General features: G+C 43.0%; 2 protein-coding genes across 3 annotated transcripts in view; one reads left to right on the top strand and one right to left on the bottom strand.

Moving 5' to 3' along the window:
- CENPP (centromere protein P) overlaps positions 1 to 6,214 on the top strand; it is a 286,353-nt gene extending 280,139 nt beyond the window's left edge. The window contains exon 8 of one of the 2 annotated variants that reach the window (XM_054502643.2): positions 382 to 6,214. In XM_054502643.2, the coding sequence (XP_054358618.1) occupies positions 382 to 512 (131 nt within the window). In that variant the 3' untranslated portion in view covers positions 513 to 6,214. The remainder of the gene's footprint in view (positions 1 to 381) is intronic. The other variant, XM_054502644.2, reaches the window with a different exon arrangement.
- IPPK (inositol-pentakisphosphate 2-kinase) overlaps positions 1,916 to 23,303 on the bottom strand; it is a 61,798-nt gene continuing 40,410 nt past the window's right edge. Inside the window, exons 12-13 of the mRNA XM_054502638.2 lie at positions 6,932 to 7,011; positions 1,916 to 3,415 (exon numbers count right to left, since the gene is read on the bottom strand). Coding sequence (XP_054358613.1) covers positions 3,190 to 3,415; positions 6,932 to 7,011 — 306 coding nt within the window. The 3' untranslated portion in view covers positions 1,916 to 3,189. The remainder of the gene's footprint in view (positions 3,416 to 6,931; positions 7,012 to 23,303) is intronic.

Here is a 23,303-nt window from a genome sequence, read left to right as displayed (position 1 = left end):
GTAGGTGACTTCTCAACATGCCCAGCAAAGCCGCCTGCCTGTTTCCTCTGGGTTTCAAAGGGCAAGAATCAAAAATTGGAAATCTCATTAATGTACTTTGTCTATCAATTTTTAAATATTTTTATCAATAATCACTCAAAAAGAACATGAAAAGGGATTGCTGCCCCAAGGCCCTCCCAGGCTGAATGCACAGGGAAGATGCCTTGAGCCGTAGGTGAGGCCTCCACTCACTCCGTCTCCTCGCCCGCCACTAGCATGTCCCATCCCATGCGGCCAGTCGGGAGGAGGGCAGGGTCTTGGTGAGGTCCATGCCAGCAGAAAACAAAAAACCAAAAGCTGCCACCTTGAAGTTTCTTACCCGGTTTAATGTTTTCTTTATAGCCCTGGAGCTGGACAAGAACAGAGCCATAGAAACTGCTCCTCTCAGCTTCCGAACCCTGGTAGGACTGTTTGGAATCGAAGCTGCTCTGGAAAGCCTGATAAAATCGCTTTGTGCAGAGGAGAACAACTAGTTCCAAAACAGTGAACGTGGAGGATGAAGATGCTGCGCAGAGGAACATACAATTTTATTCAATATAAACATTTGCTATTTTCTGCTTTGAAACGACACTCTGAAGACATGCTGTCTATGCAGTTATGGCACATTATATGGAAACTCTCATGACATGAAAAATAAATACAACTAGTTAAGTATAAAATGCCAAATAAAAGTGACATGTACAATGTGGTTTATAAAAATAAGCTTAACATCTGAGAAAATGTACCGAGTGGTTGTGTGTCCTCAGATGTGTGGGGAGGACCCATCCCCCCACCCACCGCAGCCTCACACCGAGTCCACCTTGGACATGGTGGCCACATTACTCAGCTGGGAAAAGCCACCCTTATCCTGGTTCCTGCCTCCTGGGGGCTCTGGAGACGGATGCCTATGGCGCCTCATCTTTAAATTGTCCTTAGCCCAGGGGAGCCACACCCTCGCTCCCTGCCTCCCCCGGTCCGCACAGTGGCACTGTGAGGCAGTCTCAGCAAGTCCTCATGCTGTTCTTGGTCTTCCACAAGAAAGTGGAGCTGTCAGCTTAATAACAAGAATGGCCTAAGACAGCAAAGACAGCACTGTTCCTGGGCTGGGACGCAAGGAATGAGGTCCTTTATGAAAGACCCCCTGCATAGCCTAAGTGCTATATCGATCGTCCCGGATGTGCCGTAAGAACCATGACCTCATCAGTCGCCCATTTAGCATTGTTAAGATCTGTGAACGCATGTTGTCTCAAACCAATCAATCAGGGCCGTCATGACTACGCAGCAGCAGCAGTTTCCAGGACGGGCCAGAAACGCATCCACAGCAGTGGCACCCGCGGCTCAGGGGCTCCTCACAGCCCGGGCTGGTGGGAGCCAAGACCAAGACCAGACAGAGTGGGGGTCTCCATCTGTTTTCTCTTCTCCCTCAAATACAGGCTGTTTTCATCGTGTCTAGTCCAGCCCTGTCTGGGCCCTGTGCTAGGCAATAACTCTTGCAGCCCTGAAGGACCTAGGGAGCCCAGCCCACCTTCCCACGGACTGGGGTTCCCTCACATGTGCACTTGAACCCAGGACCCAGCATCCTCCACACACCGTGACAATGGGCAAAATCATCCCAAACAAGGCTGCCCCAGCCCCAGCCCCAGCCCAGCAACAGTGAACTCCCTTGGGTCAAGACAGTACTCAACGGCCACTACCTCCATGCTTCCCAGAGCCTGTGGCTCATCCGTGAGCTCCGTGCACTTCACCAAAGCCCCCATCCCAGCACACAGGACCCGTGTGTATGAGACAGTGTCATTCGAAGTGAGAAGAAAACAGTAAAAGTGTCCAGTTATATAAGTATCTTTTTGCACCTCTGAGTGTAGAATTAGAAGTAAATATGACAGAATTGAACAATAAATTCTAGAAGAGTTGCCTTGATTCAAACAAGTATAATTCTCAAGTTATCACAAAATTTCCCACAAAAATTTACAATCAGCAAAATAGTTTCCTTATTTCTCATGTATCATTTTCATATAATTCCATGGTTTCACTAATATTATATGTTACAATAAGCCTCCATTAGTCCCTCAAAACGATGATATAAATAAGTCTGTACAACCTAGCATAGAATAAAAAACTGAAACCAAGATTCCCAACATTTTTCATAGCAGCCGGGCACACTTTGGTGACCCCAACGAGAACCCTCTCGGCAGCAGCCAGGAGCTGTTCACCTTCCGGAAGCAGGGCCTGTGGCAGCCTGACAGGGAGAGGCCACGGGGCCCAAAAACGCAACACGTCTCAAGGCAAACCTGAGGGAGGAAGAGAGAACTCGCTCCTCAACCACCCAGGACACTGGAGTGTCAGGAAAGCACTGAGCTGTTGGGGCACACTGCCCAGCCCGGCCACAGCAGCTCAGCCAGTCACAGCTCCACCTCCAACTTCTTCTACAGCAGCAATTTTTAGTGGGAAAGAACAGCTCATCTCCCCCTCATGTGAAAGATTAAATTGTAAAGCAAAAAAAAAGGTCAATGCTCGCATGAGTGGTGTCCATCCTGACCTGAGTCTTGCGCTCCCTGCTGCCCTGTGTGGAACTGTGGGCTTCAGCACCTCCACAGGGACCCTGAGTCTACACTGCTCAGAATCGGCATCTGCACGACCACGAGGTCACGCTGTGCAGCAGGGAACCACCTAAAAACCTGTGTTGATATGTGGCTTGCACTGAAAAAGTGACCATGTAACTCAGCTAGGGGAAGTTCCAGTAGTATCCATGTTTTCTTAAAAGTCCAAACTGTAAAATGTATGTGACAATTCAAGTTTTCTATGTTAGGAGTCTGGTGGTAGCAGATCCAAACCTTGGGTCTTAGAATAAGGCTTTTCGCATTAGAGAATCAGACATGAGCCCTGGTTGGGAAGGAAGAACTATCCAGAAGGTCTTCCCAGGGCTTAACGGACACTTCCATTTTAAGAGTGTGAGCAGCTTCCTGGGACACAGCACTCACGTCCTACATTCCTTGTCCAGGAAGATGTTTCTAGTGCTCTTCAATTCCATGTCTCCAAGAGGCAATCCCACCTCAAAAGGGGTTAAAAGCAAAAACATTCACAACCAAAGGTCACCCAACACAACAGAAAATATCTCTATCATTCAGCCTTCACATTCTATGTTCAAGTTTCAAAGACACTGCAGGGAAAGAGTTAGACCTTGTGGAGAACTAATGTGCAATCTTCGCTTTCCTTGAACCGAGTCGACATCACGGCATTGTCTTTGGCATGTACAGTCTTTGAATAATAGTTGACGATCTTGCCGTCCAGTTTATACTGATGGGGAATGCTCTCGTAAGGCTTGAGGTCAAGGTCCAGCACAGACACGGAGAAGGCAAACCTGGACCTCGATGAAGGGACGACAGGCCTTTGATCAGAGCTGCAAGTAAAAAATACCATTTCAGGATACACAAGCCTCCCATTCATTTCCCTCCCTCCAGTTCTCTCTCCCTTTCTTCTTTCAACTAGTATGTTTTTATGTTTTTTCTTTGACTTCTGCAAAGTTAGATAAATCAATCTCTTTTAAAAGAGAAGTGAATGGCCTCACACCCCAGCTCACAAAGAGCACTCGTTCTGTGCATCTGTGATCTGTGCGTGTGACAGCTGTCTGTGCCGGCTGTGTGCACCAGCGTGCAAAGCTTCCTCGGGCCAGTGCACCCCACCATACCAGGCGAGAGAGGGTTAAAGGACTGAAAGATGGAAAAGTAATTATGTGGAACATGTGAGCGATGTTCCCCCAGCCCAGTGGTATAAACGAACGCTGAAAAATCACTTTATCATGAGCCAAGTATTACAAAACCCAAGAAAAAGTAAAAAGTAGGTCTGGCCATTCCAGCGCCAAATGGATGAAATGTCGACAAGCCTTCTCCTTCTTTGCCTCTCCTGTCTGCTGAGAAATGCAAGCTCCTTTGGTTCACATTTGAAGAGATCTGGTTTCTCATTTTATTCTCAAATTTTATCTTCAGTCCTTTGTATTTTGCTTCTCAGGGCTTAGTTTTGTGGTTTTAACTTCAGAAGTCGTGTGCTTATAACAAGATGTGATTAATTATTTGCCCTGAAAAACACATTTAGGATTACTCCGAGTCCTGAGCTCTGACTGCTATGTGTCCCGCTTTTCGTCTCAGGGCACTCAGCACACAGCACTCAAGACACTGGCTAAACAAATGACCTAAGCTCAGTTCAGCCCAAGAGAAGTATCCTGGGTTCTGGTGTCCCAATGTTTACTACTCTTCGAGATTTAGAAATCAACAAGCCAAACCCCAACTTCAAAAGCTCCTGCTGAGGAGAGGAAATACTGATGAGCACGTCCCTGCTCTGACACTGCTCACCACGGCCTTGGCGCTCACTGCTGCCCTGCCCCAGAGTCCTGTTTGTAGGAAAAACGAATCCCTGACTAAGCTGCTGGGGTAAGTAACTATTCTCACCTGAAGAGTAAACAGCAAATAACTCATTTACAAATTAAGGTCATGAGTCTCGCTCCAGAAGCTGGAATGTGCCTGCAGCTCATCCCAAGGGGCCACATTTTATTGGGAGAACCTCAGAAGCCCAAGGTACTGCTCAGTTCTGAGGCCTGAGACCCAAGCTTGGTGCACCTGGGCTGGAACAGTCACATCCCCAGCCTGTGACTAGGGCTACATATTTTAAAGGACACCCCAATTTCTCAGAAGCAGCACCTGACAAGACCATGGGTGTAAAGACAGGAAGGATGTTCCAGGCAGCTCCCGGGGAGGGTCTGACTACCTGGGTCAACCACAAGCTAGCTCCATGGGAACCAATGGCAGTGACCAGCGGGCACCAGCTCCTGACACAGAAATGCTCTTCTTCCCCCTCAGCACCCCGGAGGCCAAGACTGGGCAAGAGGCCCCAGGGACACACCTGTCCCTTGTGCCACAAGTGTGCCCTCTAGCAGCCTTGGAGAATGAGGCTCAGGTGGCCTTCTGGCTGCAGGGGGGCTGCCCTTGCCTGGAAGGCCGTTCTCCAGGACACTGACCCGCTGGGGGTTACCGGGGGACCAGCAGCCTCCAAGGGTGCTGGGGATCGGGGTGGAAAAGCCAAGGCCGCGCACCGTGTTTCAAATGGGAGGTCGAGAGGAGCAGCAGGGTTTAGGCCGGGAAGCCGTGGCAGCTCTCTCCACAGTTCCAAATTCCCAAAGGGACAAAGCTCTGCAGCGACAGGAAGGCAGATACAACTTGAGACATTTTCCTTTATGACAGGGCAGAAAAAGTGCAGAGCTGCAGAAGCCTTTATTTTAGGGGGTGTAAGAAGTTTAAATGTGGTCAATCTATCTGTGAGCTGCAAATTAAAAGTCTAGGGATCTAAATTTAGTCTCAGGTCTACCAGGCATCTCAAGACGCCAAGATGACTCATGATAAATCCCAGCCTTAGTTTGTCCCTAGGCCTCTAGAGCACCACAGTTACTGGAACCTCACAGGTGCGGCCACTGCGCGCACCTTCCTGGAAGCAGGCCTAGCCCCACACGCCATGTTCTCAGAGGAGAAGCCTTCTCTGAGATCCTCTCCTTTTGTTGAGAAAGGCCTGGCTAGAGTGCTTTGTGCAGGATGGTGCCGGTGCCTGCACCCTAGGTCTGAGAAGCCATGTGGCTCAGTGCCTTCAGGACACGCCCTCCCCTCCCCTCCCAGTGTCGTTTCTGCTGAGCAGCTGGTCGTAAGGACCTGGGCCTTCAGCTTTCCCCGTGTGCTGGGTTTCCATTTTGACATCACTGACCAGGCACTAAGAGATTCCCAGGTGTTAGACGAGGTGAGTAACACGTCTGTCCTTCAGCGGCCTTTCACAGCCCACCTGAGCACCCTGCATCCAAGCACATTTCCATTGCCCAGCTGCATCCTTGGTCCGGGGGGCTGCTGAACAGTGGTATCTTCGTGGGTTTTCTCTCATCGAACACCACCAGCTTAATCGAGCTAAGGAATTACTCATAACTTAGCCCTGTAGGTATTTCCTTAGGGGATAATAGGAGTTTTCAACTAAATAGAACAACCTTTTTTCTACTTCAGTTACGCCTTATAATGTTCCTCAGTATTTCATATTGGAAAGTAAACAATTCTGTGCCTGCCAGGGAACAGGAATCCTGGGAACTGTTTAGTTCAAAAGCACCGGGAAAATGAGTGGCTGGGAACTGTTTAGTTCAAAAGCACCGGGAAAATGAGTGGCTGGGAACTGTTTAGTTCAAAAGCACCGGGAAAATGAGTGGCTGGCAGCCAGCAACCAAGGTCATCTTGACCCAGGAACACATGTTAGAAGAATGTGGAACATTCTGCAAATACCGGGTGCAGAGTTTGGCACCCCTGAAGATCGGTGATGGAGATGCTGTCTAACGACTATCAGATTATCAGTTTCATCCTGAATTCCCAGAAACAGAGGGGACTGGACAAAACTAGTGACATTAGGGAGAGGGGCGGCACATAGGCTGGTTATTCAGAAGAGGAAGCAGAAGAATGAATGCGCGCCTCACAGGCTTTCAAATGACTGTGGTGGTAAAAAGGCAGGTGTGCCATGCTGGCACTGTGGGAGACCGAGGAACAAGGGCCACAGGTACCCACACATCTCAGGGGCTGGCTTTCTTTGAGGGAATGGAATGGGCAGCTCACTGTCCACACTGTTTCTGAGCTCTTGGGAGTATTTTCTTAGAAAACAGTAACTTTCAATGTACTAACAATCCTTTTAAGTAATTCTCCATAAATCTGTCTTTCGACTGAATTACAAGCTTCTAGAGGGCGAGAGTTAGTAAGCCCCATGATGTCACATAGGCCAAGGAAGTTATGTCACTCCGTCATGGAGTCTCTAAATATGGGGAAACCAACTATCCTATTAACAATTCACCAACTGTCCATAAAACCCCGTTAGACCCAGGCTGCATGCCTTGCAGTGGCGGCCTCACCTGGCATCCTGCAGACAGGGAGACAGCGCAATCATGATGGAGCAGTCCTTGGCAGTCATGGCGACGCGGTACTGCTGCACCTGCAGGGGTGGGAAAGATCACCTCCAGGTCACACAGGAAGCCTCTGCCCCCAACACAACCTTCCTTCCCAGTAGCCAAGTGCGGGAACTGCTTCCTGCCTCAGAACCTAAGGGTGGGATTAGGAGCGAGGGCCACGGTGAGCAGGGGCGTCAGGAGGTCACCCTGTGAGAGCACCTGGACCAGCCCTCAGCGCCACGGGGCTGCTCAGAGGCCAGCACTGCCCCCTGACCTCTCACGGCAAGCAGTGTGGGACCCCGACTCCAGACCCTGAGAGGGATGATCTGTCTTCAGCAAGGTCACCACAGTCGGCCTTTGGAAGAAAAAGCAGTAAGCCACCTGAGCCCCACATGTTGGCCACACTCAGAGTATCAAGTGAGCATCACTCGACACCTGCAAGGGTGCAGGGGGTGTTCAGCAAGGCATCGCTTAGAACGACATTCCCTCCAGAACGTCATACAGCCACCAGAGACAATGGCAGATGGCCACCCTTCTACAGGCTGTGCGTGTGTTATTAACTTGCTTCACCCTCACAGCAGCCCGACAGGGCAGCACGGCCGGCGTCCCACTTTACAGGCAAGCAACAGACACAGAGATCACTTGTCTGTCGTGCCCTGCTCGTCAATGGCAAGGCAGGGACTCAAACCCGGTACGCTGGCTTGACATTTGCACTCTTCAACACATGCTCCAAGCTATGTGGGTCTGTCCATACTGACCAGGGACAGCTCAACACACACCACACTATCAGAGTCGACATACGTGAAGCCGTACACGTGCATATGTGTGTGACGCGGGCAGGGAGAAAGGTGAAGAACAGCCACCACAATGCTCACAACTGTCTCCTCTACAGAGCAGAATGTGAGGCACTCTCTCCTCTTCCTTCTTTGGACTTTCATATATGGTTTGGATTGTTTTAGATGGCATAGCTCTCGCTTTCACAAAAATAAACAGTTGTAAAAAAAAAAGGAATTGGGCTTCACACATCACTGGCCTCAATATTTGTACTGATGACAGACCATCATCTCCTGTCTCCCTTTTAACTGCTCCCCTCAATTGCATATAACCTGGAGGATCTGGCCTTCGAAAACATCCAAGCTGCACTTTCCAAAGGGCAGGACTGGATGGGAGGGAGTGGGGAGAACCTCAAAGCACGGATTTAGCTCAGGCCCGCACACTATTCTTGGGGCCTGAGAAAACCTTTCACAGAAGATGGAAATGAACAGCTCCTATCCTTACACTCTATTCAGTTAGCTAGGAAATTAGCTATTTCCCAGAGTACACAAACATCCCAGTCCAAAAGAATTACTAAATATAAGAAAGAAGTGTAAAACATGTACCACATCCTTAGTGTACTGCAAAAACCTTTCTAAGAGGCAAAACCCAGAACCCATTAAGGACTCTCAGATTTGAAAACATAAAATTGCCGGGCGCAGTGGTTCATGCCTGTAATCCCAGCACTTTTGGAGGCTGAAGTGGGTGGATCACCTGAGGTTGGGACTTTGAGACCAGTCTGACCAACATGGAGAAACCCTGTCTCTACTAAAAATATAAAACTAGCCGGGTGTGGTGGCGCATGCCTGTAATCCCAGCTACTTGGGAGGCTGAGGCAGGAGAACTGCTTGAACCCGGGAGGTGGAGGTTGCGGTGAGCCAAGATCGCACCATTGCACTCCAGCCTGAGTAACAAGAGCGAAACTGTCTCAAAAAAAAAGAAAGAAAGAAAACATAAAATTAAAAAGCCTTAGCAGGGCCAAGTGTAGTGGTTCACACCTGTAATCCCAGCACTTTGGGAGACCGAGGAGGGAGGATCACTGACTGGAGCCCAGGAGTTCAAGACCTGCCTGAGCAACACAGCAAGACCCCGTCTCAAATAAATAAGGAAATGAATGAATAAAAAGCTTTTATATAATACACTCATAATTCAAAGGCAAAAGATAAAGACTGGGAGAAAATATTTGCAACATGTAACAGACTATCAATGTTAAGAATATATAAAGTGTTAGAAATCAATATGAAAAAAGAAAACTACCCCCAAAAGTGGACCACATAAATTGACAAAAGGAATATATATATATATGAAAAGATGTTCGATCTTACTAAAATCAAGGAAATGCAAATTACAACAATGAAATATTTTCTAGTCATCAGATGGGGACAAACACACACACACACACACAGCCCTCCAGATGCAGAATCTGCAGATATGGAGGACTTAACTGGGAGACTTGAGCATCCTCAGATTTTGGTATCAGATTTTGGTGTGTGTGTGTGAATGTGTGTCATAAAATGAAGAGGTTAGACTTCCACTTCATGTAATGCTAGACTAGGTGGTTGAGGCTAACCCAACTGCTGAAGCCAACTTAAAAAGCTAGACAAAATGTCTCCTTGAAGGCAGAGCTAACAAGCCAGGGAAGAACTGCTAGAATAGGGAAGGACAAAAGGTATCTGGGTCTGCTTTATCAAGAGAGGGTAGTGATAATTCCACTGTTGGCTGAGAGGAACTTTTAACCAACCTTCAGGGCTATGGGGACAGTAACCATCATGACCCCCCTTCTTTGGGTTAGTACCCAAAATACTGCCCTTTTAAGAGTAGAAGTGAGGCCAGGCACAGTGGCTCACGCCTGTAATCCCAGCACTTTGGGAGGCCAAGGCGGGCAGATCATGAGGTCAGGAGATCGAGACATCCTGGCTAACATGGTGAAACCCCATCTCTACTAAAAAAAAAAAAAAAAAAAAATTAGCCGGGCTTGGTGGCGGGCGCCTGTAGTCCCAGCTACTTGGGAGGCTGAGGCAGGAGAGTGGCGTGACCCCGGGAGGCGGAGCTTGCAGTGAGCCGAGATCGCGCCACTGCACTCCAGCCTAGACGACAGAGCAAGACTCCGTCTCAAAAGAAAAAAAAGGGTAGAAGTGAGCCAAAGTCGACATTTCAGTTTTACTTCAAAGAGACCAAACCATCAAAACTGGATTAAAATGACTCCAGCTGCTAGTGTTTCCCAGGCCGCTGATAGAAGCAAACCTAAAATTCTCTCTGGAAGAAGGTATGATCCTAGGCCTCAAGTTACTTCTAAAATAATTGTTCGAATACAATTTCTAGCACACAAGCAAAACTATGCACACACAAGAAAAGATGACATGAATGGAAACCAGCAAAAACAAAACCACAATGGGGGAGAAGGTCTATGGGAAGCTACACATTCCACTTGATTTTGCTGAGAACCTAAAACTGCTCTAAAAAACAAAAGTCTATTAAAAGAAAAAGATGCCATGAAAAAAGAAAAACCCACAATAGTGGAAAGAAACACACATGCATGGATTCCAACTATTGGAGGTGCCAGACACACATACCGTATCAAAGAATATAAGACAAAACTGAGAACTTCAGGGAGAACTGGAAATGATAAAAATGAATCATCAGAGATTCTAGAACTAAAAAGATGCAGAAATAGATATTAAGAATTCAACAGATTAAACAGCAGATGAGAAAAACCTGAAGACATGCAGATTGGATGGGGATAATTTCAATCAATGTAACAATGATTGACAGAAGACCAACTAGCATTTCTCCTAATTGTGGTTCCCCTCGTGGTGGTATAGCTAGGGTTACAAGAAGGGAACAGTTATCCTTGCTGTAGCTCTAGGTGGAGAACTGGCAAAACCAACCTTTGGCATAAGCTGAGGAGGCAGCTGACTACTATGGTCTGAAGAGTTTGAAATCTCTTCCACTGTTTCTTCCAAAACACCTGCAATTCCCACATTATTCACTCTTTTTAAAATGCAAATGTTATTTAGGAAGCATAACACTACCACATTAACTAGTTTTCTAAACGGAGTTACCTGATGATACGAGTTGGACAAAGAGAGGTAATAACTCGGGGTCAAGGAACAAGGCAGAAGGTAAGAAAATGGGAAAGCTAAAGAGAATTGCTAAACTGGAAGACAGACCACAAAAACATATTCAGAATGAAGCATGGAAAGGATACAATCTAGAAAATATACAGCAAAGGCTACAAGAAATAGAAAATTAGGAGAATGTGTCCAACATACTTGTAATTAGAATCCAAAAGAAAAGGGGAAAAAGGCCACGCACAGTGGCTCACGCCTGTCCCAGCACTTTGGAAGGCTGAGGCAGGAGGCCTTGAGTTTGAGAACAGCCTGGGCAACATAGCAAGACTTCATCTCTTAAAAAATAAAATAACATTTTAAAAAGATGGGCATGCTGGCATGCTTCTGTAGTCCCAGCTACTCAGGAGGCTAAGGCAGGAGGATTACCTGAGCCCAGGAGTTTGAGGCTATGATGAACTATGATCATGCCATTGCACTCCAGTCTGGGTGACAGAGACCCCATCTCTTACAAAAATTAAAATAAAGATAAATACAAATTAAAGATAAATAAAACAGGAAATGGGCAAAACAAGAAAAAATTAAGGCTAATATTTTCCTAAAATGAAAAAAAGACATCAAGCCACAGATTCTAGAAAGCCTCCAAAAATATCATTTATACATATCATGAAACAAAAATTAAGAACTCATCACTAGCAGACCTACACTAAAGGAAATATTAAAGAGTGCTCTTCAGACAAGAACAAAATGATCCCATATATATATATATATATATATATATATATATACTCAGAGATACAGGACAGAATGAAGGGCAATGCAGGAAATAAATACATGGGTAAATGAATAATGCCTGTAATAAAAAAAATAATGTCTCCTTGAGTTTAAAATAATACACAACAACAACAACAATATAAGTCAGGAGCAGCAGTAAAATGTACTCTAAGAACTTTGCCTTGTCCAAGAAGAGGGTAAAAGTACTAAATAATATTAGACTCTAATAAGTCAACTGCTTGCTGGTAATAACTAAAATAACCACTAGAAAAAAAGGCCTCTACAACTTCCACGCAGAGCAGGGACATGGAATGATGAATAAAAAATAAGCCAGAAGTCCCAGCTACTTGGGAGGCTGAGGCAGGAGAATGGCGTGAACCCAGGAGGTGGAGCTTGCAGTGAGCCAACATCGTGCCACTGCATTCCAGCCTGGGCAACAGAGCAAGACTCCATCTCAAAAAAATAAATAAATGAATAAATAAGCCAAAAGACTGTGAGAGAAAAGAAATAGAAACCTAAAATAGAGCCAGGCACGGTGGCTGACGCCTATAATCCTAGCACTTTGGGAGGCTAAGGCGGGAGGATCACAAGGTCAAGAGATGGAGACCATCCTGGCCAAAATGGGGAAACCCCGTCTCTACTACAAATACAAAAATTAGCTGGGTGTGTTGGCAGGCGCCTGTAGTCCCAGCTACTCAAGAGGCTGAGGCAGGAGGATCACTTGAACTCAGGAGGCAGAGGTTGCAGTGAGCCAAGATAGTGTCACCGCACTGCAGCCTGGTGACAGTGAGACTCCATCTCAAAAAAAAAAAAAAGAAAACTAAAATAGGTAAGAAAAATTTTTTAAAGTTTAAGCTTTAGTGTAAGTCTAATAAAACAACAAAGACAATGTCAGAATGAATAAAAAGCCAAACCCAATTATATGCCACATTTTAAATACAAAAAAAGAAGGTTAAAAATGAAAGGATGGAAAAAGATACATAGTGCAAATATGAAACCAAAGAACCTAGAGAAGTTCCATTACAATCAGTCCAAGGAAACAAAAAGTATAACCAGAGATAAGGGACACTTGAAAATGATAAATGATTACATGGACATATTGTGTGATGGTAAAAAGAAAAAATAAAAAAAATTTAAAGGAAATGGTAAATGACACCAAAATGAAAATTTTAATTCACCAGGAAGATGTAACAGTTCTAACTCTGAGGCACCTAACAGTATAGCCTCAAGATAAATAAGAATAGGCAAATTCAAAATGATCATGGAAAGTTTCTGGCCATCCTTCTTATGGAAGAAGCAGACAGTAAAATCATTAAGATTGCAGATCTGAACAAAACAATTTAGCCTAACATGTAGATTAAAATGCCACACCCAACATCTGAGAAGACACTACCTTTTCTTTCTTTTTTTTTTTTTTTTTTTTTTTTTTGAGATGGAGTTTCACTCTTGTTGCCCAGTCTAGAATGCAATGGTGTGATCTCGGACTACTGCAACCTCTGCCTCCCAGGTCCAAGCGATTCTCCTGCCTCAGCCTCCCGAGTAGCTGGGATTCGGGTGCCCACCACCACACCTGGCTAATTTTTGTATTTTTAGTAGAGATGGCGTGTCACCATGTTAACCAGACTGGTCTCGAACTCCTGACCTCAGGTGATCCACCCACCTCAGCCTCCCAAAGTGCTGGGATTACAGGCGTGAGCTACCCTGCCCAGCCGAGAAGACACTACCTTTTCAAGCACACATAGAAGCAGTATTTTTAAAAATTAATAAAGCCACAAAAAATTTCAAAAGATCAAATGGCAATCTCAACAAATGCCACAGGATCACTTAGACTCTATTCTCACTCCAGTGCAATTTTGCTAGTAATCAATACAAAAAAGATAACAAGATCCCTCACATGCTTACTAATTAATTCCCTTCTAAATGTTTCCATGGGTCACAGAAGAAATGTTCATCATTATCAAGAGTATATTTTAATTGAATATTGAAAGTACAGCTTGTGGAATGTGGCCAAAGCCATTTTTAGAGGACTATATAGCTTTAAATGCACATTTTAGAACAAAGAAGGTGCTGAAACTTGGATAAGCATGCACATCAGGAAGAAGTTACAAAAAGAACAAATTAGCCTAATGGAAAAAAGGAAATGATCAAGAATTAATCAAACAGAAAACAATCATACAGTACAAATGGATCAAAAGTTGATTCTTAGGAAACTAAACTCTTGGTGGGAATGATTAAGGGAGTGTCCTAGCCCCTTCAGGCTGCTATCACGAAATGTCCAAAACTGGTAGCTTATAAACAACAGAAACTTGTTTCTCACAGTTCTAGAGGCTGGGATATCCAAGACCAAGGCGCCAGTAGATCTGCTATCTGGCGAGAGCCGACTTCCTTATCCACAGCCCTCTTTTCACTGTCACTTCACATGGTGAAAGGGGCTGGCTTGCGCTCTGAGGTTTCTTGTATAAGGGCCTGAATTCAAATCATGAGGGCTCCACCCTCATGACCTAATCACCTCCCAGAGGCCCCACCTCCTAACACCATCACCTTCGGAGTTGGGATTTCAACATATAAATTTGGGGGGGTGGGAGGGTAAAACATTCAGACAGTAGCAGAGAAGGGAGAGAAATCAAATATCAGACATCTGGAATAAAAGAGCATACTTCAGACCCTATAAAACATGAAAAGATAATAAAAGAACATTACCCAACAAATCATATGCCAAAATTCTGAAAACATAGATAAAACAGAAAAAATTTCTAGAAAAATACAACTTACTAAAATTTGAAACTTTCCTACAAAGACAACTATGGGGCCTAGCTGGTTTCACAGGTCATTCTACAAAGCATTTAAGTCAGAAATAATACCATTCCTTTTTTTTTTTTTTTTTTTGAGACAGGGTCTCGTTCTGTTGCCCAGGCTGGAGCACAGTGGTACCATCACAGCTCACTTACAGCCTCGACCTGCAGGGCTCAAGCTATCCTTCCATCTCAGCCTCTCAAGCAGGTAAGACTACAGGTATGCACCACCATACTCGGCTGATTTTTTATTATTTTTAGTAGAGACGAGGTCTCGCTATGTTGCCAGGCTGGTCTTGAACTCCTGAGCTCAAGTGATCCTCCCACCTTGGCCTCCCAAAGTGTTGGGATTACAGGCATGAGCCACTGAACCCTGCCGTTGTTAATCCACCTCTACCAGGCAACAGAGAAAGAGTAAACAGACCATCTTTTAAGTGTTTTATGGGCAGGTCTAGGCCTCAACACCAAGGCTGAACACAGACATTACAAAAAGAGAAAGCACAGTTCTTAGCACTCATAAACATCTGCCAAAATCCCTAAACAAAATATTAGCAAACCCAATTATCATCATACAGAAAAAGAACACATCACAACAAATTGCATAATTAACCACGTTAACAGAAAATATTTTGATCATATGATCATCTCAATAGAAATAGAAAAGGCATTGATAAAGTTCAACATCTGCTCCTGATTTTAAAAAATCCTCTTAATAAATCAGGAAAAGAAGGGAACAAACTTCTTTAATCTGATGTCAGCCACTTAAGGAAAAAAAACCTACATTAAACAATTTACTTGACGGTAAAATGCTTTTGAGATTTGGAACAAGACTAAAATTCATACTATCACAAATTAACTACATAAAGTGAAGTAAAATAAAGAAGTGAAAGGTATAAGGATTGGGAAGGAAAGGGAAAACATCAAATTCACAGACTATGATTACATATAAAGAAAATCCAAAAGAAACTATAATCGTTAGGATTAATATAAGTGAGCAAAGTTGATGTATGCAAAGTCAAAATAGAAAAACAATCACATTACTGCATAATCAAAACAAACACTTTTAAAGTAAGATCTTTTTAAAGATGCCATTTACATCTAAAACCATCAAATATCGTGAAATTAATATAAGACCTCTCTGAAGAGAACCATAAAACATTTTTATCAGAATAATATATATATATAAAAGTTTAAATGTCCATGTTGGAAGACTCAGTATTGTATAGATTTCAACATTCATCATTATTTTAATGCTACACCATGAAAATCCCAGCGGCTTTTTTTTATAGTTTTTAATTTTTGTGGGACAGCAGTTTTGTTTGTGCTTTTCCTGCAGAACTGAGTGAGATGATTCTCAAATTCATGTAGATATGCAAAAGGTCGAGAACAGCCAAGATATGCTTGAAGAAGACAGAAGGATTTGTCAGATATCAAAGCTTGTTATGACTCTGTAGCGTTCACAATTTCTGTGATGCCAGGACAATTCCATTTGAAAAGAAAATAAAACCCCACCTCCTGCCATTTCAAAAATCAGTTTCAGACAGTCACCCAACAAAATGTGAAAGACAAAACAATAAATTTTCTAAAGATATGGTAGGAAAATATCTTCAGGACCTTAAGGCAAAGAAAGACTTCTTAAAAGGGAAAAAGACTGGTAAATTAGGCTACCTTAACATTATGAACCGTTCTTATAAGGACTCCATTAAGAATCAAAAGATGGGCCAGGCACAGTGGCTCACGCCTGTAATCCCAGCATTTTGGGAGGCCGAGGCAGGCGGATCACAAGGTCAGGAGATCGAGACCATCCTGGCTAACACGGTGAAACCCCGTCTCTACTAAAAATACAAAAAATTAGCCAAGCGAGGTGGCGGGTGCCTGTAATCCCAACTACTTGGGAGGCTGAGGCAGGAGAATGGTGTGAACCCGGGAGATGGAGCTTGCAGTGAGCCGAGATCACGCCACTGCACTCCAGCCTGGGCGACAGAGAGAGACTCCGTCTCAAAAAAAAAAAAAAAAAAAAAAAAAAAAAAGCAAAAGACAAGCTATATAGGCTACATAGTGGGAAAAGATACCTACTGGACACAAAATTGACAAAGGGCTTCTATCCAGAATATACAAAGAATGCCTTCAAATCAATAAGAAAAAGACAACTCTACCAAAAAAATGAACAAGAGACTTAAATTGTGACTTAAATAGATCACAAAAGGAAAAATCCAGTAAACATATGAGAAGGTACTTAATCTCATCACAAGATACCACTACACACACACCAGAATGGCTGAAATTGAGAAGACCCACAACTAAGTGTAAGAGATGGTGTGGAGCACAGGTGACTCCTAACCAGTTGCAGGGAACATAATCAGGTAAAACTGTTTTACAGTAGCTACTCAAACTAAGTATACTCATCCCTGTGGCCCAGAAATCCCACTCCTAGGGATATATCCAAGAGAAATGTGTGTACACGTACACAAAATCTGTACAAGAATATTCATAACTGCCAAAAACTAGGAACAACCCAAATGTTCATAAAACAGCAGAACAGATAAATTGTAGTACACTAAGTCCTCACTTAATGTTGTCACTAGGTTCTTGGGAAACTGTGACTTGAAGCCAAACAATGTATAACTTTAATGTTGTCACTAGGTTCTTGGGAAACTGTGACTTGAAGCCAAACAATGTATAACAAAACTAGGCCAGGCACAGTGGCTCATGCCTGTAATCCCAACACTTTGGGACACCAGGTGGGAGGACTGCTTGAGCCCAGGAGATCGAGACCAGCCTGAGCAACATAATAAGACTGCATCTCTACAAAACATTTAAGAAATTAGCCAGGCATGCCAGGCACAGTGGTTCACACCTGTAATCCCAGCACTTTGGGAGGCTGAGGCGGGTGGATCACGAGGTCAGGAGTTCCAGACCAGCCTGGCCAACATGGTGAAACCCCATCTCTACTAAAAAATACAAAAATTAGCAGGTGCCTGTAATCCTAGCTACTCAGGAGCCTGAGTATTACTTGAACCCAGGAGGCGGAGGTTGCAGTGAGCTGAGATCACACCACTGCACTCCAGCCTGGGTGACAGACCAAGACTCCATCTCCAAAAAAAAAAGGAAGAAATTAGCCAGGTGTGGTGTGGTGACACATACCTGTGCTTCCCAGCTACCTGTGAGGCTGAGGTGGGAGGATCACCTACCTGAGCTCAGGAGGTCAAGGCTGCAGTGAGCCATGATCATGCCAGTGCACTCCAGCCTGGACGATGAAATGAAACTCTGTCTCAAAAAAACAAAAATAAAAACAAAGCCATTTCTTTTCTCATCATTATGATGAAACAACATTGAACAAAATGATGTTATTTGAGGACCTGCTGCATAGGTCACTTCACTCAAAGTCACAGTTTCCATGAACCTGTCAAGGATGTTGAGAAAGGACTTACTGTATATCCATTCATGGATCATTCTAAAGTAAATAGAAATGTGGCAATAAAGTAAATAGAAATGTGGCAATGGGTGCACTAGCAAAGGTGAATCTCATAAATATTACACAGAGCTAAAAAAAAAAAACAGGAGACATGAATATATACAGCATGATCTCATAAGTCAAGTTCAAAAACAGGACAGACTAAACTACAGGGATGTAAGTCAGTACAACAGTTAATCCTGGGAGGAAGGAGAAAGGTCTGGTTGGATGGGACAACAGGAATTCTGATCACTGCCAGTGTTCCATGTCCAAATATAAGTGGTGGTTCCATACGAATTTTTACTTTGTGACAAGTCAGTGGGTTGTATATTTTTTTCTGTGTACTTTTCTGTATTTGCTAGTATTTCACAATGATTAATGAAGCTAGAGTTTAGAAAATTAAAATAAAAAATTTAAATATTAGTAATATCTAGTGTTCGCAAGGGCATGGGGAAACTGTCTTCAACTGTTGCAAGAAGAAATATAATTAGTAAAATCTTTTGGGGAGGACAATGTGACAGGATCTACCAAAAATAAACCCTGCAATTTTACATCTAAAAATCTGTCTTACAGAAATGCTATGTTAAGTGCACAACGGTAGATGTACAAAAATGTGAATGTCAACGTTATTTTTAATACCAACAAATTAATATCAACACCCAAGTAACTAACAGTGGTGTGAACACACTAAAGAGACAGGATTATGGAGGACATCCAACAGCCCTTCTAAAAACAACTAGATCCCTGAAACTGCTCTTTTTAACGTATTGTTGGGCTTGCATAAGGTAAGGAAAATCCCTAACCCAACCCCTTCTTCTCACCACCCACCCACAAAGAGCTGCAACTAGAGTTTTGAGCATGAAGCAACTGGGAAGGCTGAGCTGTCCTATAGTCCAGTGCCACTATCAGCACTGATTCTAGGAATAAGCCACAGGGTAGAGGATCTATCTAAACCAGAGACGCTTCCCTTTTGCCAAAGATCCCTATCCTCTCTGGAAGAAGGCATCCCCTATTTGGGTCTCCAGGATGCCTATAGATTAAGATCAAACAAATCAACAAGGCAAACAAAATCAAGCAAGGCAACACGGATGAGTCAGCCAAAATAAGAGATTTTTTTTTTTACCACCAAGGTTTTATTGTATCTGATATCAGAATATAAAATAACTTCATAAATTGCTTAAAGAAATAAAAGATAGAATTTTGAAATAGACAAGCCACAAGGAACTAGAAAAAAATACCAAGGAGATGTGAAAACAAACCAAATAGAACTTTGAGAAATTAAAGATAGAACTACTGAAATGGGGCCAAGGTGCGGTAGCTCACGCCTGTAATCCCAGCACTTTGGGAGGCCGAGGTGGGTGGATCACAAGGTCAGGAGATTGAGACCATCCTGACTAACACGGTGAAACCCCATCTCTACTAAAAATACAAAAAATTAGCTGGGCATGGTGGCAGGCGCCTGTAGTCCCAGCTACTCGGGAGGCTGAGGCAGGAGAATGGTGTGAACCCGGGAGGCGGAGCTTCCAGTGAGCCAAGATCGCACCACTGCACTACAGCCTGGGTGACAGAGCGAGACTCCATCTCAAAAACAAAAAAAGAACTAGTGAAATGGAAAACTCAATAAACAAGTGAAATGGCAGATTAGACACAGCTGAATGAATCAATGAACGGGAAGATAGAGCTGAAAAAAGAAAAGCACCTGGAATGTAGCACAAGGAGACAAAGAGATGAAAAATATGAAAGAGCAGTTAAGATGCGTGGGAGATAAAATAAGGTTTGACATAGGTCAAATTAGAGTCCCAGAAGAAGTGAATATGATAATGGAGAAGAGAAAATATTTGAGAAAATGAGAATTTTCCAGAACTAATAAAAGACATAAATCCAAAAATAGAGAAAACATAACATACACCAAACAGGAAAAATATAAAGCACAGCACATCCAAATCACATTGCACTAAAATGTCAAAAGGACAAGAAAGAAGTAGAGAAGACCTTAAAAGCAGCCAGAGAGAAAAGACAGATCACCTACTGAGCAAGGACAGACTAACAGAAGACATCTTAACAGCAAAAACCAGATGTTGTATGAAATGTTTAAATGCTATTAAGAAAAAAAAAAAAAAACAGCAATCAACCCCTTCTGTGCACCCAGATAAAAAATTATTTTCAAAACTGTGGACAAAATATGAATATATTCAGATACAGAGGGAATTTACCAAAAACCCTTCACTAATATAGCTTCTAAAGAATATTCTTCAAGAAGAGGAAGAAAACTACAAATATCTGTAGGCCAATAAGTTAGAAAACTTAGATAAACTGAACACTTCCCTAAAAAGACACAAACTACCAAAACTGACTTAAAAGCAGACAATATGATTAGACCTATAACAATTAAAGATAATGAATTAAAAATCAAAAAACTATCCACAAAGAAAAGCCCACTCAGATGGCTTCACTAGTGAATTCTGTCAAATATTTAAAGAATAATTAATACCAATCCGTCTCAACTTCTTCCAAAAAATAGAAGAGGCTGGAACACCAACTCATTCTATGACTATGAGGCCAGTGTTACACCCTGATCCCAAAAACAAAGATATCACAAGAAAACGAAACTACACACTATCTTAAGAATATGGATATAAGAATTCTCAATAAAATAATCAAAAACTGAATCCAGCAACATATAAGAAGGAGAAGATGCCATGACCAAGTGGGATTTAGCCCAGAAATACAAAGTTGGTTTTAACACCCGAAAATAAATTTATGTAATACACCACATTAACAGAATAAAGGACAAAAACCACATGATAATCTCAAATGATATAGAAAAGGCATCTAACAGAATCCAACACCCTTTCAGAATAAAAACACTCAGCAAATCAGGAAGAGAAGGGAACTTCTTCAATCCGATAAAGGAATCTACAAAAAACAACTAACATCATACATGACGATGAAAGACTGAACACTGTCCCCATAAGACCAAGAACAAATCAGGGATGTCTACTCCTACCATTTTTATTCAACATTGTACTGGAGGCTCTAGTCAGGAAATTACACAAGAGAAATAAATCAAAGGCATGCAAATTGGAAACGAAGAAGCAAAACTATTTCTATTCACACATGGTCTTAAATAGAGAGAATCCTAAAAAAAATCCACTAAAAAACTATTAGAACATACAAACTCGGCAACGATGCAGGCTACAAGATCAATATACAAAATCAAATTGTATTTCTACACCTGAGTACACTTGTAATGAGCAATCTGAAAATGGAATTCAGAAAACAATTCCATTTACAACAGCATTAAAAAGAAAATATTTTAGAAATAAGTTTAACATAGAAGCATAAAACCTTAGTTTATACTCTGAAAACTAAGTAACAATGTCAAAAGAAAACCAAGATCTAAATAAATGGAAAAATATCCCATGTTCATAGATCAAAAGACTTACTACCCAAGGTGACTTACAGATTCCTTAAGTCCCCATGAGAATCCCAGCTGGCTTCTTTGTAGAAGAAGCTGATTCTAAAATTCATATGGAATTACAAGAGCCTCCAAATAGTCACAACAATCTTGAAAACAAAGACCAAAGTTAGAGAACTCACACTTCTCCATTTCAAAACCTACTAAAAAGCAGTAGTACTCAAGACAGGGTACTGGCATAAGTGCAGACATATAGATCAATGAACAACAACTAAGCATCCAGAAATAAACCCATACATCTATGGTCAACTGATTTTCAAGAAGGATGTTAAGATCACTCAATGGGGAAAGAATAGTCTCCTCAACAAATGGTGCTGACTGGGCACGGTGGCTCACCAACTGTAATCCCAGTACTTTGGGAGGCTGAGGCAGGCAGATCACTTGAGGCCAGAAGTTCAAGACCAGCCTGGCCAACATGGCAAAACCCTGTCTCTAGTAAAAACACAAAAAATTAGCCGGGCGTGGTGGCACATGCCTGTAGTCCCAGCTACTTAGGAGGCTGAGGCAGGAGAATCACTTGAACCCGGGAGGCAGAGGTTGTTGCAGTGAGCCAAGGTCGCGCCACTGCACTCCAGCCTGGGTGACACAGCGAGACTCTGTCTCAAAAAAAAAAAAAAAATGGTGCTGGGACGACTGTATATCTACATGCAAAAGAATGATGTTGGAGCTGGGCGTTACAGTGCACACCTGTAGTCCCAGCTACAGGGAAGGTTGAGGCAGGATTACTTGAGCCCAGGAGTTTGAAGCTGCAGTGAGCTATGAACACACCACTGCACTTCAGCCTGTGTGACAGAGCAAGACCCGACCCTGTCTCTGAAAAAAAAAGAATGATGTTGGACCTCTACCTGAAATCGCATACAAAATTAACTCAGAATGGATCAAACACCTAACTGTAAGAGCTAAAACTATAAAACTCTTAAAAGGGAACATGGGAAATCTTCATGACCTTAGATTTATTTAGCAATGAATTCTTAGATATGACACCAAAAGTATGAACAACCTAAGAAAAACTAAACTGTACTTCAACAAAATTAAAAATGTTTGTGCATCTAAGATATTCCCAAGAAAGTAAAAAGACAACTAACAGAATAGGAGAAAATATTTGCCAATCATGTATCTGTTAAGGGTCTAGTAGCCAGAATATACAAAGAATTCTCAAGATAAATGACACTATTAAAAAGTAGGCAAAGGGGGCTGGGCACGGTGGCTCACACCTGTAATCCCAGCATTTTGGGAGGCCGAGGTGGGTGGATCGCTCGAGCTCAGGAGTTCAAGACCAGCCTGGGCAACATGGTGAAACCTTGTCGCTAACAAAATACAAAAAATTAGCCAGGGATGGTGGTGTGCACTTATAGTTAGTCCCAGCTACTCAGGAGGCTGAGATTGCACTACTGCACTTCAGCCTGGGTGACAGAGAGAGATTCTATCTCAAAAAAAAAAAAAAAAAAAGTGGGCAAAGGATCTGAATAGACATTTCTCTGAAAAAGATATATAAGTGGGCAACAAGCACATGAAAAGATGCTCTTAGTCTTCAGGGAAATGCAAATCAAAACTACAAGATACCACTGCACACTCTCGACAACAGCTAAAATCAAAAGGACAAGTAATAACAAGTATTGCTGAAGATGTGAAAAAAATAAAGACACCTTCATACACTGCTGGTGGGAAGATCGAACCGTACAGCAATTTTGGTAAAGTCTGCCCAGGTCCTCAAAAATTTAAACATAAAAGTGCCACTGGACCTAGCAATTCCACTCCTAGGTGTATTACCCCAGAAAAGTGAAAACTCACGTCCATGCAAAAAAACCCTGTACCCAAATATTGATAACAGCATTGAGCATAATAGCCAAAAAGCGGAAACAACCCAAATGTCCATCAATGGATGAGTGGATAGGTCCACCCCATGGACTATTACTGAGCCATGTAAAGGAATGAAGTACTGATGCATGCTACAACA

The sequence above is a fragment of the Pongo pygmaeus genome, chromosome 13 (genome assembly GCF_028885625.2).
Source record: "Pongo pygmaeus isolate AG05252 chromosome 13, NHGRI_mPonPyg2-v2.0_pri, whole genome shotgun sequence".
In the NCBI taxonomy this organism is placed as follows: Eukaryota; Metazoa; Chordata; class Mammalia; order Primates; family Hominidae; genus Pongo; species Pongo pygmaeus.
Note: the sequence above shows the minus strand (reverse complement) of the source record. Positions and strands in the feature narration are given on the sequence as shown.